Raw genomic sequence first — 18,676 nt, 5'->3', positions numbered from 1 at the left:
AGGATCACAGAGAATTTACTTTTTTATTTTTTAAAAAAATCTTTTCTTTCTATGTACAAAAAAAAAATTATATTCAAAGTTATTTAAAATTATTCAAATTTATTCAAGGTTGGTAATCTAGTAGTCATCGTTACGCGTCAGAAGCATGCTTAAAATAAAATTGACCTGTATCACCACTGGTCGTGCAGTGCACGTGATTTTGATACATCACTGAGATAAATTCTCTATAATTCACACAGACCTCTATAATTCAATAAATTACATTATAAATATACGTCGTAAATTAACTTGAACGCTATTGTGCAAAACTGTTATGTAATAACCGGAAAACTTCATGTACAGACTCATCTGTCAAATCGGAGTAAATTTTTCTTTAGTAAAAAAAATTTTTTAACGCCAATATGTTCAATATTTTGATGGCCTAATTAAACAAAGAAGATGGTTGATCCATTGATACAATTGTTTATTCATTTGTGCTTTAGTATAAACGTGACGTCTCTTGCTAAAATCGCAAGATACGAAATACATTAGCGTCAGTTCATCGAGAGTCGGCGAGGTTTTTTTTCTTTATCATGCGCGAAACAGCTTCTCGTATAATTTTTGTCGTCTCGAAAAGAAGGTTTCCTCTACAGGCCTAATCTCTCTGTACATTCAATACGCTCAATCATACATTCTTTCCATTCTTTCCGTCATATAAAATTACAGTACTTGAAAAAGATTGCGATATTTGGTATGCGATGTGTTTATGGTCTGATTTTATACATTATACATTGACATGTGCGTATATGTAATATGTGTGTATGTGAAAGAGTGTATGCGTACGTGTGTGTATACATGTATAATCCTAGAAGAGACAAATTCTGAATGGATTCTTTTATGCTACGCGCGCGCGCGCACACACACACACACACACACGTATTTCATATCTTGCGCTTCATAACGAGCGAGATCGATATAATAAAAAATTCGCACCGATAACGCTCGAACGAAGCTTGAACACAGTGCGCGCGTATTCGCGATACGATTCGAATAATTAATCGATTCGACGATTCTTCAAAATTTTCCTTCTCGCTCGGTGATCTCTCGAGTGTGATTTGCGCAGCATTGACACAAAACTTGGATTCTGATAAGCGCAAAATTATAACACGATCGATGAGCGTAATGAATCGCTAAAAAAAATAATCTGTACGTCAGAATACTGCACATTCCAATTTTAATATAAGTGCGAGTTTGTGAAAAAAATTTACAAATATTACTATATATATATATATATATATATATATATGAAGAAGCGTATTTTTTCCGGGATAACTTTTAAAAACAGCATGTTATGATCTGTGAGTGCGTTAACAATTATTATAACGATCAATCAGGTATCACGCGTACAAAACTATCATTGGGATTAAACACTTACGAATATCTTCGTCTCGATATGAATTTTCAGTCGCGACAGACAAAAATTTTTTGTAGGTGTCACAATCATATAATCTGCTTTCGTTTGGTTAATGACAAATCACTCTAATATTTTATATAATAACACAAAAAGTTAATTAAAAAATACACTCTTAGTATAGTTATAATATAATCGATTGATTTAAAGTCTATTTAAATAATTTGGAATCATAGATATCAAGTTTTATAATATAATAGAAAGAAATATATATTGATATATATATAATTTGGAGTAGTATGTCGCATTCTGAAATTATCCTCTCTCTGAACGAAAATTATACCATCGATTTTTTAAATGCACAATAAGTATAAATATAATAAAACGAGAAATAACTATAAAATATATAGTTTTAAGAATATAGAAATTTATTTACTGTCCCGCGGGTTTTAATACATATATCTTTTTAATCGATCTTCTTCTCTTTATTATTAGAATTATATGACATGAAAAACACTTGCATAAGTTTTTTAGTGAAAAAAGATGTTTGATCTTACATTTTAACACCTTTAACATATATTTTATGATAATTATATTTATTTAAAAAACTTAGAGAGAATACTTCCAGAAATATATGTATATTTAATAGGATTAATAAGTTTTGGATCAAACAACATAACATAATAATAGAAATAAAAAATATTAAATTGCATATTACAATTATGTAGATTCCTTAAAAAACTTAATAATTATTACAACATTACCTAAAATTGTTATAAATTCACTGGACTCTTATATGGCATGAAAAAAACATCATACTATAGATAAGATATCGTACAATCGATTCAAAACTATTATCTCGATAAAAAATCGATGTATCAATGTCTCATTAAGAATTTAACTAATCACAAATATTTTTATGATACTGATATACAATTGGCTTACAAAAATAATCTATAATAATAATATAATGGTGGAGTAAAATAAAAATAATATCAAAGTATAAATACTGATCTCTATCACTTATGAGTAACGATAAATGTAATTATCATTTTGCTAAGGAAACATTCATTATCAACAAATACTATATAAAATTATAATAGAAAATATTGCAAGAATAATAGATATATAAGTAAATCAGATTGATGTAATGTAAGAAATTATTTCTACGAAATAAAGGTGATGTATGAAATAATTTTTACGTAATAGATTCTATTGCCCTGTCATTCTATCATTATCACTTACTCATTGATGCAGATATAAACTGAGACATATTTTCATTGTTTATATTTACACCTATCTCGCTATTATATGTATAGCACAAGAAAAAAAACCATAACTCAAAATATTTAATTAAATCCCTTATAAATAAAATTACATTTAATATTGTCTACGAAACCAATGCTAATAAATTGCTTCGTTCCTTATAGGTTTATAATTTTTTGTTGAAATTATGGTCACTTTAATTAGTATTAATAACATTTGCAGCGAGTCTCGATATGTAAATTAAATTGAAAATATCTACGGTACAATTTTAATCACTGTCCTCAGTTGTCGGGTAAATAAATCTGCAAAATGTGATTGTGCATATAGGCCGTGGAAAAAAATCATATAATATTATAAAACATAAGTACGAATTAATTACATTAATGTACAGAATGCTACCTACCTTTCTTTTTTCATTTTGTACAACTATACATACACAACATCCTCCCAATATAGTTATATATACTATATAGTAAGTGTAACAATATTTAGCACTCGCACTTAGAAGCAACGCTCAGGCAGCTAGTGATTGGTCAAGTGTGAGCTTTTTACAATAAACGTTTTTCCTCCTTTCTCCTTTTTTCCTTATTTCCTTATTAACTATTACCGTATAAGCTATTAGGTAAACTCCTGATGAATTTACGATATGAAGAAAGATCGAGTGTATATTATGTGAAACGTATCGAATAAGCGCTTTCTATCGTTAGTACGAAAACGTTACTCGCGAACAAGTGTGCTTTCACATGATTTTCATAATTTTCCTCTATTCATTTGTCCGAGGACATTATTACGATCCTAAGTACGCAATTTATTTATCTTCGCGATAATCGGTCGAAATAAGTATAGCAAACTGTATGTATAATTTACATGGATGTATAATTAACATGGGAATATCATAAAAGAGTCGTTTTTAACGCGCGCGCGATTCGTTCTACCTCTGCCTATCTATAGAAACCTCTATTTTGTCATGTTCGCGATTAAACACGCTCGTTGGAGGGACACGAATCTTAAATGGGCCTAAGGCTCCTGGCGAGTTCGTAGTAATTGGCTATAAACGCGTTCACGATTTTAATTCACGATTTTAATACCGGAAAGCCGATGTGTTTGACGTCGCAAATTGACCTACCGTTGTTAATACACGATTGAACATAGTCTAACTCCTGTCTGTACTATTTATTTAAACGTCTATCTATATTGACAAGCTAAGATTGTGATCCGTCTTTAACCAGATTCGAGTTTTGGTCGCGGTAACTATTTCTTACATGGACTAAAACAAAATAAAATATTTTTGTTTGCCAACGGCAGAGATCAGATTCGGTTTGGTACGATAAGCCATAATTATTACGATTAATAATAATAAAACATCCTCCAAAGCATTAATATTCTATACACATATCATCAATGGGTTCAATAAAAAATATTATGCTTTAATAAAGGCAGACACACATAAAATTATAGTATCTGCGATATCTAACGACTTAAATTGCATATAAAGTTCACATGTCAAACATGATTGATTTAATCAAAGACAATTTACCTTTGTTCCCTCATATCTCTATTCGAAGCGTGCATATTCTCTTCATCAATATTCCTTTCATCGACGATCTTCTTCGCTTGTCAATGCGACAATTGTATTCTTCCATTCTTCGATCTCAAGATCGAATTGTCCTTTGTGCGCGATCGTCTTTTTTGTCTTTTCGTCTTACACGTTTAAAAAAAAAAAATGATTTTCGTTGAATATCCAGGTCACAGTCCCGCAACGACATAGCGTCGCGATTATTGTCTGTCCTGGACTATTAGAGAGTTTAACGAAGGGATCGCAGCTTCAGTCTCAGCACGAAGTAAACGATCACTCTGATACCGAGCAGGAAGCCGACCAGGGCAACAACGTCCACCCAGTAGACCGCGTTCTCCATGGACATCTGTTCGAGGAACTTTGTCGGACTCTTAAAGTGGCAGTAGTACTCGGAACACTTGAGCTTCGCCCGATTGTAACCGTACACAGAGATCATGGTACCCTCAAAGCTATATCTCACGTAACTCACGTACGAAAGAACTTTCAAATATTTTGGAATGGCGTTGAAATTGATGAAGAAGCCGGAGAATAGGATGATCGGGACCGACATCACGGGTCCGATAAACACCCCGGTCTACAAGAGATAACATAGATATTAATTAAAATAAAAATTACGAAAAAAAGAGGGAGTAACAGAAGAAATTAGTCTTGTGTGTATGCGTTTTCTGATAATAGAGCTCTCTTTGTATTTGTATTTTATCGACTTTACCTCCACACTCATTGCTGCTCCTATCAGCAGACCGAGAGATTGTGCGACTAACGATGTCAGTATACATATATTTAAATACATAAGAAAACGCTCCGTTTCCAATGGTTGCGATGTGAGGAAGTATACAATTATTACGTAGGCTATAGAGTATAACATCTGCAACAATTTAATATTGCGTATATGAGTCGCGATGCGTCTGACCTTAATTGGAAGGCGTAAATTGTACTCACTTGAAACGGCAAGTCCGCCAATGTTCTCGCGAAGTAAAAGGCTTTCACCGAGTACCAATAATTCAAGTGTTCTCGCACAAACACGGACATTTCCATCGGAACTACGACAAAGATAATAAAATGATGAGATAAACAATCTCCCCGTGATATATCTCGCAGTGTGGCTTAAAAATTACTCACATGTTAATATAGTAGGCATCATCGCGGTGAACATTAAAAACATCACCGTAAAGAAGACGCATCCGGCATTACTCATCACTTCGGAGGCTTCGTTGCCGATGTCATAATAAATTGCTCCAATCAAAAAGCCGACGATTATATGCGAAATCAATCTTACTCTTGTTAGCGTCTGATAAAAGATAGAATGAAAATAACAGACGATAAAAATAAAATATCTTAAAGTAGATATGCAAATATACAAGCCTCTAAAAAATAATACTTATTATTGTATTCTTTTGCGATAAAAAAAATGCACTATTATTATTCCAAATACAATAATATATATCGCACTTACCATGTCTCGCATTTGCGACAAGAAAGTCCTCTTAAGCAATATCCAAAATTGCACCCAACCATTCGTCGGAAAGCCAACCTTTTGCTCTATGCTTTCCGCGCTATCCAGCAGTGACGTTGTGCAAGAAACCGGCATATTTATCACCGTCGTGCCAGTTGGTGGCTTGGTCACACCATTCGGTATCAGAGTGGCACCTTCCGATTTTGTCTGCTCTTGTGGCGACTCCTTGGCAATGTCATTTGAAACCGTCTGCGCCGCAGAGATGGCTGCATGATGCTGATAATTATTGCATTTGCCATTGTTCACAGCCATCACGAGCTTGTGAACGCACTCGCCATGCTCCCCGCAAGCGACTTCCATCACTGCACCGAAAAAATGTCATTAGCGTATCATATTATCGCGATACAAGTAATTTTAACAAACTGACAACTTTATAAAACAATCTTGAAATTTTAACGATAAATATATTTCATGAAATATCGAAATATTTCATGTAGAAATTAAAATTAATTTTATTCCTATAAAATATAGAATTAATTTACAATAAATGCACAAGATCGTGATTTAAAGTTTTCTACATACATGTATACATATAGAAACGATAATTGAAATTCAGATCAAATAGGATGATTGAAATTCCATCGAATACTTGCCGTAATCCGCTGGATTGTGATAACTTGGACAATCGAGACCCATCGATGACAAGAAGGGCACTAGGCCACCGACGTTACCCTGATATATACACTGGCCTTCGGCAAGCAGGTACAGATGATCGAACATCTCGAACAGTCGCGCACTTGGTTGATGGATTGTACATATGATCGTTCTTCCTGCAAAATATTCCAGCATGCACACAATAATGTTATGTTATAAACGCGAGATGTTCGAAAACAAAAAAGTTTTTGAAAACATTACCTCCCCTACTTAGAGATTTGAGCAAACTGAGACATTGGAAACAGGAGGAACTATCTAAGCCGGAAGTTGGCTCGTCGAAAAACATAACCGGAGGATTATTGACAAGCTCCAGCGCTATCGATAGTCTCTTTCTCTGTCCTCCGCTGAGACTGTGGGTTTGCGTATTGCTGGCTTCGCGTAGGCCAAGTGTCTCGATAATTTCCTCGATCTGCATTCGATTTCAAATAAATTTCAAGAATCAAGGTTGAGTTTTGAGTTTCATTTTACGTTTTTTTTAAAGACGCGATAAAAATATTTCACTTATCGTACCACTACTTTCTTGGAGGCCGCGCTGATGTCCTTCCCTAATTTCAGATTTGCTGAGACGATCATTGCCTCGTAAACGGTCAGATGCGGCATAAGTTGATCGTCCTGCATGATATAGCACGACATTTTCCGAAATCTTCTGAGATTCCTATCCTTTCCGTTTATCAGTACTGAGCCATTCAAATGGGATGTTCTGACAACGTTATCAAAAACGATTAAAATTTTGTCGTCAAAAACTTCAAGAGAATACGACGGAAATTTACAAACATGCAATTTGGATCATATCCAATTTTATCACTTATTCCGATATACCTATTGTTAATTTTCTATCCTACTTACTTGTAACCTGCTAAAACGTTCATAAGCGTGCTTTTTCCAGCACCAGATGGTCCCATAATGGCCGTTAATTCTCCAGATCTGAATTTTCCGTTTACGCATTTCAGAATAGTTTTGTATCCTGCAACAAAATTGATAAATAATGAAGAAAAATGGAGAAATATAAATGTGTTCTATAATCAAAAATTTTATTCGCAGATTATATTGCTAAGTAAGATTTCTATAATATTTTTTTCTTAATGTAGAAAATTCGGAGATTAAAACTTTTCAGGCGCATTATTACACTGTACGCTTATAAAAAAATATCTCAAATGTGCTCAGATCTCGCGATTAAAAACGATACTATCTAACGTATGCAGAAATAAATCGCGGCATGTTATAATAAAAATAAAATTATCTATTATAAGACTTTTTCAATTTTGGCATCGTTGATTGCCAAAATTTTCGCTAAAAATCTTGCCAAAACTATGATATTTTCCACACCATTGTATAGAGACTATAGAGAATATATTCAGGGATTATATATCCGGCGAAACAGATAAAACCTCTGGCTGACCTCTTTATCACTAGTGCACTTGCACTAAGGACGATGCATCTGTGGCGAAATGGGAATCTGTCCGTGCATTTCTATCGATTTTTTCGGTCAGGTCGTTCACACACGTTGATAGACGAAAAGCCTACCGGATAGCTCTTCGCATATTCGATTCCCCATTTCAAAATCCGATCACTCTCTGTCATCTTGAATTATCTAGCGAATTTTTATTGCTCCGAAATAATGCAAAATCGAAAGTACATCATGCCGATATAGGTAATATTGTTTCAAGATATAAGCGACTGCTTCCTTAAAACTCAAAAACGTGTACATGGATTCTTCTTCTGCTTTTCAACTTTCGTTTAATTTAATTTTTTTATCGTGCCTTAATGATGACTCAATAATGTGCACTGTGCGCGAAAACAGAAATTGACTTTCTCCGGGAATTAAACGCGTAATTGCCACTTTCTTTCCGAAACTCACCCCTCTTCCTGCCTTCGGACACGCTATAGGCCAGGTTCTTGAACTCCACGTCGACCGGCGGTCTCTTCGGGAGATGCGTCAATGACACCGCCGGCCTTTTGTTGCCCTGCCCGGGACTGGCGCCGCTGTGGTTCGGCACTTTCCTGGCCAGAACACCGCCGGTGCAAACCGTAGCTGCAGCCCCGTTCGACGTTGCGCCATTGCAACTGCAGTGGAGATTGTTCTGCGAGCCCCTATAACGTTTCGCCGATCGTTAATCGAATACACCTGCATTTGTTTGATAATATTACACAAGTTTAGCATGCTTTTGTAAATCGTGAGAAAATCCGCTAAATTGTTCCTATTGTATTCTCGCAAAAATAGGACACATTGAAACATGTATGATCATTGTCTGACGCGTTACATTACTTTGCCTGCTTTGGAAAGCGTAACTCGTACACATTAAAATTACATAACTAACGCGCGACCCTAGCTATGCTATATGCAGGTATACGTGTGGCGTATATTTAAGCAACAAAGGTTAAGAATGAATATCGATTTATTCAAAATTAACGAGATTTGGGATGTATTTTTGCGGAATATTTCGCAAAATCGTAATTAATTTGAAAACGGAATAACATGCACAATGTTGAAGAAGCGATGCATATTAATTGCTCATTCACTTTAATATTTTAACGTAGGTTGCATTTATTTTGCATAGGACAGATGATACCGGTCCTATTCATTATTCTGTGGCGTTGAGCAATGAGATGAATTGCTTTTTGATATGTAAATATACTATTAACGTTGAATATAGATACGAAATTGCATAAGACACTGAATATTTAATTTATAATTATCCTCAGATTTGACACAAAGAATTGTATACTTGATACTTGCCTATATTATACTAAATTTTAACGATATATTTTCTGGCTCATTGACTTAAATGCATATATTGATAAAAAATAATATAAAATACCATAGTAGATTCAACATATAAACATATGATAAATCTTCAGATAAGAAGTTATTAGCAAAACTCAGTATCGAAATTCTTCTTTTACATTCGCACGTGCGTATCATCGTTATGTGTCATTGTGTCATTATGTATATCTCCGCAGCTGATCACGATTTTGCGTGCACACCGTTTCCGGTCGTAAATGTAGATTTTCCACTGCGGTTCTAGCCCCACGTGAAAACTTTTATTATTTTCTAATATTAAAGAGAAACAAAAACATGCACGATATTAGCTTTCTAAGAATTTATGCAACCACGTTCGTAATTACGGTAGCTAAACGTGATAGAAACGCTACTGTCAAGAAGATATAAATACTTCTGTCAGTGTATAACTTCATCTCAGTATTAGATTCGCGATAGTAGTTTAATTTTTTTGCAAAAATCATGGGATCGTGCACATCAGAAGAAATTTTTCTCGTTTTCTTATTACCAGTTTCATCGCTAAACCTGTGATTATTTTTATTGCGATCATCCGCCTATCACCGAGCTATCATGCTTGGAAAAAGAAGAACGCGATAAAAGTGATAAATAAACTTCAAATAGGTAAATCCCGAGGAAAATACGGCGAAAATGTTAATATCTCTTTGCAAATATCGCCGAATGATTTATGCTTAACGATTTCTCAGAAAATATAAGCAGCTCATTTATTCTCCGGTTGGATAATCAGATGCAAAATTCCTTACAAAAATTTTTATGAAAGGGAATACTGAGGGAAATCTATAGAAAAAAAAATTTTTTTACAAAGCATTATTACCATATACTTTATACTTTTGAAAGTTTTATGAAGAGTTATAAATAAATACATTTAAAATCACTTTGTTAATTTTTTCGAGAGAGATTTATTGAATATAAATATCAAAATATAGAAAAAGAACTCTGTTACATACATATTTATCATACAAAAAATATTACTTTCAAATCCATCTTGAGAGATTTTTTACAAATTAAATAGTCTTAGAAAATGCAATTTAATATTAATATATTAAATAAATTTAATAATAATAAATTTTGTAATTATTGATTTATAATTTTTATATTATATGTAAGAATATAAGAGACTATACTATACATTTCAGTGTACAATGTTTCGAGGCATATGTTTTTGTATTTCTAACTTCTAAAATAATGGATGACTCATTATGAGTTGAATAGATAATTTGATAAAATTGCTAATTTGTCGTTTTCATGCGCAATAAATAGATAATATTGAGAAATATGGTAATATTGCGTGTAGATTTTTAATTTATTCTCAGCATTTCTCTGTATATTCGCAGTTACCAAGTTTTATAATACCTTGTCCTCTACAAAGTTTTATCCTATAAGTCTTTCTCGCTTTCTCTATCAATTTTTCATATATGACATTAGAACATAATAGCACAACGTGTGAAAATTTAAAATATTGAATTATGTTTGAAAATTTCTATTTTATCACGCGATTAAACATACACAAAGTGCCTAACTTGCATAAAACATTAAATTACATCTAGTTTCAATAAAAAATTATATTTCCCCATAGAGAATACATATTTGTAATGTTTTTATATTTTTTGAATAAAAAATGATATATTTTACAAATAATATTATATTTTTCATTCAAAAAATATAAAAAACATTACAAATATTATATTTTTTATTTAAAAAATATGTTACAATTAGATCTTATAATTGCGAGTTTATATATTTTTTAAATATTGTTTTGATATATATATATATATAGCTTGTATAATTTTTATATACGGTAATATGGTAAAAGCATACAGTATACACGCAGTAGCATGTATGCACAATCTCTTCATTCACTCGACTGATTCAAAAGAGTCACAAAGGAGACGCGTCTTTGTCCAGTGCGTTTATGGCTGTACTTAGCGCTGAGTCATATAAAAAAGGCAAAGCAACCGACTGTATGTCGCGATACTTCTTTAATGCTTTCGCGAGAAATTTCAATTTGCAATATTATGATAAACTTTAATCATTTATAACGCGAATACAAGTCTTATGCGGTGCACATTCCTTAGTCTCGGTATTTCCAAGTTCGGGGAATGCTTAATCGAAGCTTCCACGAGGAGGTCAAAAACCTTGACCGTGATCGTCTATAGTCTATACGGACCCTGAGACAATTAGTATCGATTGTCATTCCAAGCAGTATAATCTTCCAATATATTGAATATTCTTGAATATCCTAAAACTATTACTACCTCTTTCACTTACGGATTTTCGATTTACATAAAATCAATAAATCGAAATGAATTGAGAAAACTTAATATAATCATCTTTATAAGACATAATAATTTTTGCCGATTATTCTGGCATATGAAAATAAAAATTGTTTTCTTTTTCAGCGATTTTTTTCTTTTAAATTCATTATGTCAGATTTATGTATTAGTTTCTGCAATAACAATTTTCTTGTATAACACACAATTTAAAAATAAATTGCACATTAACGTTATGAGTTACGTCATTTTATAATAGAACTTTGCTCTGTTTAATGCACAAATTGAATGTTATTTTTAGCAGCACTAGATTAAATTAAATCTAGCTTAAGAAATCTTGAGAAAGATACGAAAGTAGGGTTTTGAGAGATTCTGTTAGATTTTAGTATTTAAGGCAAGATTTTGCTTGCTTAGGAATGTCATATTAGTGGAGTCGTATATTCTCCCTCTTTTCCCCGTCTCATTCATTTTTCCCCGTCTCACATGTTTGTTCGCATATTACATAATGTACAATCAAATTCTAGCTTATATTCAATTGAGAGAGATGTTTTGACAATAATTTATTTTAAAATTTTTTACAATGCAAAGATTAGTTCAAGATGGCAAGCTACATTAATTTTATGGGACTTTAACTTTTATCAATCTTTGCTATTTGTTATATCTGTTTTTGGAATAGTTAAATAGCAGAAAAAAAAATTTTATTTATTAGCAATAAATATTTTATATATTTTACATACGACATAATTATTCTCAATTTTCTAAAATAATATGAATTTAAATTTAGAATTAGAAATGATAGCTAATACTAATAACTAAAAATGGTAGCTAATACTAATAACTATGAAATTGTTTATATATGCTTAAATAAACATTACAACAGTGCGGACGGATAAACGATTATTAATATCAATTTACATATCCTATATACTTTTCTAGGGAATAACAAAACGATCGTAATGTAAATCAATATTGCAAGTGCATGTCATAGAATGCTAATCGGTAGATAGCAATTTATATTTGAAAACTCGAGAACGAACAAAGGAATTATATTCTCCTTTTATAAGGCCAGAATCGAAGGTTGCCTAGCAGAGTTCGAGGTAATACAGAGATTTGCTTTCTACAAGTATTATAATATCTACTACCATAATTATATATATATATATATATATATATTGCCTAGAGAAAAATACTGTAGAAATAATCTTATAACAACATCAATTTTCCTCTATGTATCTTCATATTTGTTATCTACTTGTAATTAACACGCACAGATTTTATATTTATTTAATAATTTTAATTCAGTTATACAGCTATATAAAATTTAAAAAATTGGTACAAATAAAATAATATAAATATAATATCATCTTTATTTACTGTTTTTCGTTGTTTTTATCTGTCGAACCATCATTTTGTATAAGTAAGCTTTAGCATAATAAAATTATGCTGTCAAATTTTTTGCTACTCTTTTTTTCTCTTATATATACGAGTAACTATAAAACAAGTTTTATATATTCGTACTTAATATGTTTCACTCCTTTCGGCTTTTATTTTTACATTTACTATATATTTTCTCGTAGAAGTTGTAGCACATTTTCAACTATTATTTATTTATCGATCTATAATTGAACCGGTTTAATTTACGCAACAAACTAAAACTGGCCTAGCATTGATTTACTGATGCCTTACCTATTAAAAGAATGCTTAAGTTGGCTGCACATGCATTGCTTTTCTTATTTATTACACTTTATATGCATTGTGTTTTTGCTACAAGTTATTTTTATCCTAATAACAAAAATTTTTATTGATTGACGTTTGCTTTATATTTTTTAATTTCAAATAGAACATAAAATAAAGAATTATAACGAATTATTATATATTCTTACCCGCATTGGACCGCATTGTTGAGATTTTCCAAGTGTAAGGAGGGAGGGGGTGACCTGATTGTCACCTGATTACTTCCACCTGGAATAAATTGCACCTGCTCATCGCCGCTATATCTAGATGCTCCGCCACCGCTCAGAGTGAGATTCTTCAGATCAGCCATCATCCAGTCGTGCTGAAGAGAACAAATATTTATATATGTTAAAATAACGTTTTATCAAGTTAAATAATAAGTTTTTTTTTTCATTCAATTTTTGTTTTAAAAGCTGATACTAAAAAATACGGATACGACTAAATTGTCAAAGCTACATTCTGTTGAGAGTATTTAAATAATGTACAATACTTGGAATTCCATTAAGACCTCTTGTGCACTTAAAGTAATGGCTTAGAATTGTTGGGGCGTTTTGTGATTCAAGAATCGTGTCGTACTTTTATCGAAAGAGTGACATTTTTCTCCGTTTGTTTATCTTATTGTCACATACAATAAATTGAACATAATTATTGCCACAGTCTAAGTAATGTTTTTTGCGTGCAAATCTAACATCAATCAAATGCATAAAATAATGCGTTCCCATCGTTAATGTAAAACTTGCGGAATTAGTAAACGAAAAAATATCTTATCGTGATGCACGATATCGTTAACAGTTGTTTTCGAATAAAAATAGCTATATTTACCCACTACGTTCTTTGTATGAATTATCATGCTAATCAGCAAAAAGATACGCAATCGAATGTACGAGCTCACCGAGTGCAGATGCACTAAACGAGCGCAAATCAAGCAAACTTTGAATAATCGTCGCTTTCAGCTGGAGAGAAGAATATAACGTTTCATCGAGAGAAGACTGCTGTCTTTTTAATGTTTATAAATTCACCTAATGTGACTGACATATATGTAACAGACGTAATAGTCGAATTAATGCAATCAACATGCACCATACTCTAGTTAAAAAGCAAAAACAATTCGTAAATACGAATAATAAAAAAATTTAATGAATGCAGAAGGTGTAATTATCACTTGTATCATTATAATATTTTGTAAACATACAGTTTCTTAATATGATTACATTTCTTTTCAGAAAATCAACAGATATAATCTTATTATTGATTATTATATTTGCGACGCTCTTCTTTCTTGCTGAAGATAACTTCTATATTGCAAACTTGAATTTTTTGCTCTTCTCTCTCTTGATAAGAACGAATTATCTATATCACATATAAATTGACGAGTAATATTTGCCGATCAAACAAAAAAAAATAGAGAAAAGACTTCTCATATATATATATATAAACAAAAAAATACTTAAAAGTGCAAAATAATGACGGTAGAAAAACATAATTCCTTCTTTGTTAATTAGAAAACGAGAAGAGAGGAGTAGCATCGAATCTAAATATAGAGGACCTTAAAAGAGAGTAATTCAACACCATGTTCTATAATTCAGGGCATATCTCTTATGTACACAGAATCTCCCATTGAGCCACTCCCGGGCGTCTGTCGCCCGCTCAGAATCTCGAACATCGAAGGGATCAATTTGCGGCTATGCGCCGTATCGAGAGAACCAGATGGGCGCTGTTTTTACAGAAACATCCACGTGTCAGGAATTACGACAGCAGCGTGTTTGTGATACATGATTCATGCAATTGCATATTACTCACACGAAATGCAACAGAGTACATATTTATATCATCGTTGCAATCGCTACGTCAATTCTCGGTTAGGCACAAGAAGATCGAGATGAGATCTCGGTTCACATTATTGTCCCGAATGACGTCCTAGAATCGCCCCTCCCGTTTCTAGGCGATCTTCTTTGTTTGAACAACTAAACGTCTTGATCAGGCCGAAGGCAAGATAGCCGTTCGGTCATTTCGAGCTCTGGTTAATTAAACGCTCTGCTCACAACGACAATTCTGCAAATCCGATAACTACGAAAGCATGTCCAGATATTTGTATATAAGAAAGTGATTTTCTTTTAATTCTGGATGCATCGGGGCTGAGATAGAGTTCAGATGATTTCTTAACGAATTACGCTTAATTAGCCACATAAAACTCATTTTCTCATGAATGGCAATGATAAGTATAATTGTGAGCTAGTACTGGCAACACTCGAATTAATAAAATTTTAATTCAAACTTAATAAAAGACAATAGTAATTATTCGCACCCTATAGTATCTTAATACGAAAGAATAAACTGGCAGAATGAATTCACGATTTTTTATTAGCACAATTTTTAGAATTAATTAAATGATATTTAAAAGATACTCCATCCACATACATAGATAAAAAGGCTGACCTTAATTGAAACTCTTTATAACATAATTCGAGATAAATTTCTATAGGTATGTACTATGTACTATAGTCAGTTCTGTGTTTAATAAAATACTTGATTAAACAGAGTTTATTTTTTATAATAGCAAAGAGCATGCAAAGAGATTATTAAAAAAATAAAACACGAGCATTGTCCGGCAATGGACAATAATTGGAAGAATAGAAATGCGATTATTCGGTTTGATATGCACAAATTTTTCTCGTTAAATTGCAATATCGCATATATACACGACATGTGCACGACGCTATACTTTCATCATAATACGTTTGTCTGATTGCCGTTGGCCAAAGGGTCTATTAAGCAACCAGAGCGTCTTGATTCTATTTCTGAAAGGCATTAGAATATGTGAAGGAAAGCGGAAGTTTCGAAGCGTCTGTTCAAAACTTTATTAAAATAAACCGTCACGTTTAAATGTCCTCTAATAATAGACTATGTAAAGTAAGATGTCAAAAACTCGTAATGATTGCAGTTATAAAAATAACATAAAGTAGCGTACGTAATACATCGCTATCGAAGATTCTTTCGTGTGTTGCAAATGATATCGCGGAAATAAAAGACGTCCAAAGTAATTGCGTTCGAATCGAACTGTATAGAAATAGTCTGTACAATCACGCGATAACAGTCGTTTCAACAATAATTCATGCAAGCCACAGTTATGAGCTATAGATCTTCAGCTATTTGCCAAATTGACAAAGCATCGCATTAGAGAAATAGAAAAAATAATCAGAATCCATGTTTTCGAAAAAAATATCTTTCTACCGATAAAGGCGTGAGAGAGTGATATGTCGATGCACTACTATGTGATCTGATCAGTAGTGCCTTTATCGCTATACGTACATAGATGAAATTCAATTTCGTGGCACGTTATGCACACATCATTTTGTGTAGATTTAATTAACGATGCATTGATCAGCAAATTAAAAGGATGTTCGAGAATTAATTAATTTCCTCCCCTTCTCCATAATTAATTGCTGAACAATGAGGCGCAAGTAGATGAGAGGTAGTTTCGTAGTGTAAGTCCATAAATGTCCATGACGTATAATCACAAAGAGTTAACGATGGCACCAAAGCTGTTACACGTTCACTTTATAACGCGCGTTGATTTTAAAAAGACAACTCACCCTCGGACGAAAGTGGGCTCAGCTACGTGGGTCGCGACGTCCGAATTCATACCACGGCGATGACGCTTTGCATCTTCGACCTGTCAAACCCTTCGATCGGTCAAGCTTGAAAGGGAGATATGTCCTAGGTACGAAGCGATCACGAAGTAATCGCACTAGTCTTCGCACTGAACCAAGGATACGTTACGGTATCGCGATTCCACTCCACGTATCGACCTTCTTCGTCTAGTTACTGATGTATCACTAGCGACTATAAACTGCATTCGTTCCGGAGTCGTTTTAAGTGCCGTTCCAGGGACGATCGATCGCGGACGCGTGCACGCACCAGATGATTTCCGGACCGATCTGACCGAACGCACTGAGCGGATCCACAACATATACTGCGACTGAGGCGAGGGAGAGCTCCGATCCTCGACAACGCACCAGTACGATCAGCTGTCGAGCTATGCACCTCCACTCCGACGACGAAATGAGCCGAGCTCGAGAGTGGCGAGGTCCAGGAACGGCAACGACGTCCTGGTTGCTCTGGCTCTTTATTTGTTTACCGTCCTACTGTTAGGCGTGTAAACAGGAAAATTTATTCGTTTCTAAACTGTGTTATTTATGGTATCTTTATTCTAATAGAAAATTAATTTCATGAATTCATTTAAAAATTATAACAGAGCTATGTATGTCTCAATTTCATGGATTCATAAAAAAATTGTAACGGAGCTATTCGCATTTCATAAACAAAGGAAAAACATAAGTGAATTTTTGCGTAATTATATATTTTATATTTATAAAAAAGTCTCTCTTAATTTAAGCTAATATATGTAACATAATTAACTAATATTTTATATGTTTTCTTTATATTATTGAAAAAAATGTCTATCTTTCTATTTTATATAATTAATGCTTTTCACTTGCAGTTCGCTTGCAGCTGACAGATTTTGCGTCTGTTTTACTTATCGCTATCACGATGTTAAATCAAAAATAGTTCTCGTTCTTGTGTTGTTAACACATTCGCGATAAATATTGGACTTTAGACGATGAAAGTGTGCATCGCGCATGCAATTAATTTAGTCACCAAAACGATTAGATATGTCACTGACAATGAGTGTATCTAGTAATTTAATTTGTATGTTTTAAAGGAGTTGAATTTCTTATGTGTATCTCAAAGATTAATCTTTGTTGCGTGCTTAATTATGAATCCATTTAATATTAGTTTCGCGTATTAAATGCTAATTTCAACATTACATTACGTACATTAATCGCGATATAATTATGCACACGTCATTGTCTTTACCCGAAATTCCGTTACCAAGAAAAAAGAACGTGATTTTAAAGGAACGTTTCCTGTTGCTCGCTTCTTGATAACCGTGATGATTCAGGATAATGACACACGCGAACTTCTCATTTTCCATTGCTTGCTCACAATTATTCTCTATGTGAAAAACAAAGTAAATTCCATATCACCAATTTATTACTTGAAATATAAATGATTGATAAATTTTAGACTTTGCCATAAACTATTATTTAGGTTTAAATGACAAAAAGAGGATTATAGTATGTTTGACACATTTGATGATTCAAATAAAAGAAATGAAATGGATTTAAATGGACTCTCTCGATGTAACATGTGAGGAACAAATCTCTCGGCTCTTTAAAGATTACGCAGGGCACTGTTTTCTCATTATACATCCTTGATTCACGCGCATGCACGACAAAGCGAGATTGTACCGTACTGGTGGAATTTCTATCCACGTTTACGCGAATGTCGACTTTACGGAGTCATCGTGAGTACTCTACAAGAGTATGACGAAGAGCGAGCGGGCGGACTGAGCGAAACGATGATAGAAAATAGGAGTGGGAGACTATAATTTCTCGGGCAAGTGAGGAAGAAG

General features: G+C 33.1%; 1 protein-coding gene across 2 annotated transcripts; it reads right to left on the bottom strand.

The window, feature by feature from the left end:
- Nucleotides 1-106: 106 nt before the first annotated feature.
- Nucleotides 107-17,309, bottom strand: Atet (ABC transporter expressed in trachea). 2 transcript variants are annotated; one of them, XR_014426706.1, is made up of 13 exons: nt 16,794-17,309; nt 13,350-13,522; nt 8,258-8,490; nt 7,246-7,363; nt 6,910-7,099; nt 6,601-6,808; nt 6,339-6,515; nt 5,686-6,047; nt 5,352-5,520; nt 5,172-5,272; nt 4,942-5,097; nt 3,060-4,806; nt 107-2,958 (listed from the first exon to the last, which is right to left on the bottom strand). XR_014426706.1 is itself a non-coding variant. In XM_083052995.1 (12 exons), exons 2-12 carry the CDS (start codon nt 13,511-13,513, stop codon nt 4,462-4,464), a joined length of 2,223 nt encoding a protein of 740 aa, XP_082909121.1. In that variant the 5' UTR covers nt 13,514-13,522; nt 16,794-17,309; the 3' UTR covers nt 107-4,461. The 2 variants fall into 2 exon arrangements, 1 of the variants encoding a protein (XP_082909121.1); XM_083052995.1 differs by having other exon boundaries at nt 107-4,806.
- Nucleotides 17,310-18,676: the final 1,367 nt, after the last annotated feature.

Source organism: Prenolepis imparis, unplaced genomic scaffold (assembly GCF_030444845.1).
Source record: "Prenolepis imparis isolate NDT839.2.m4 unplaced genomic scaffold, iyPreImpa1.0 SCAF_13, whole genome shotgun sequence".
In the NCBI taxonomy this organism is placed as follows: Eukaryota; Metazoa; Arthropoda; class Insecta; order Hymenoptera; family Formicidae; genus Prenolepis; species Prenolepis imparis.
The sequence above is the reverse complement of the archived record's forward strand: the minus strand, read 5'-3'. Positions and strand labels throughout refer to the sequence as shown.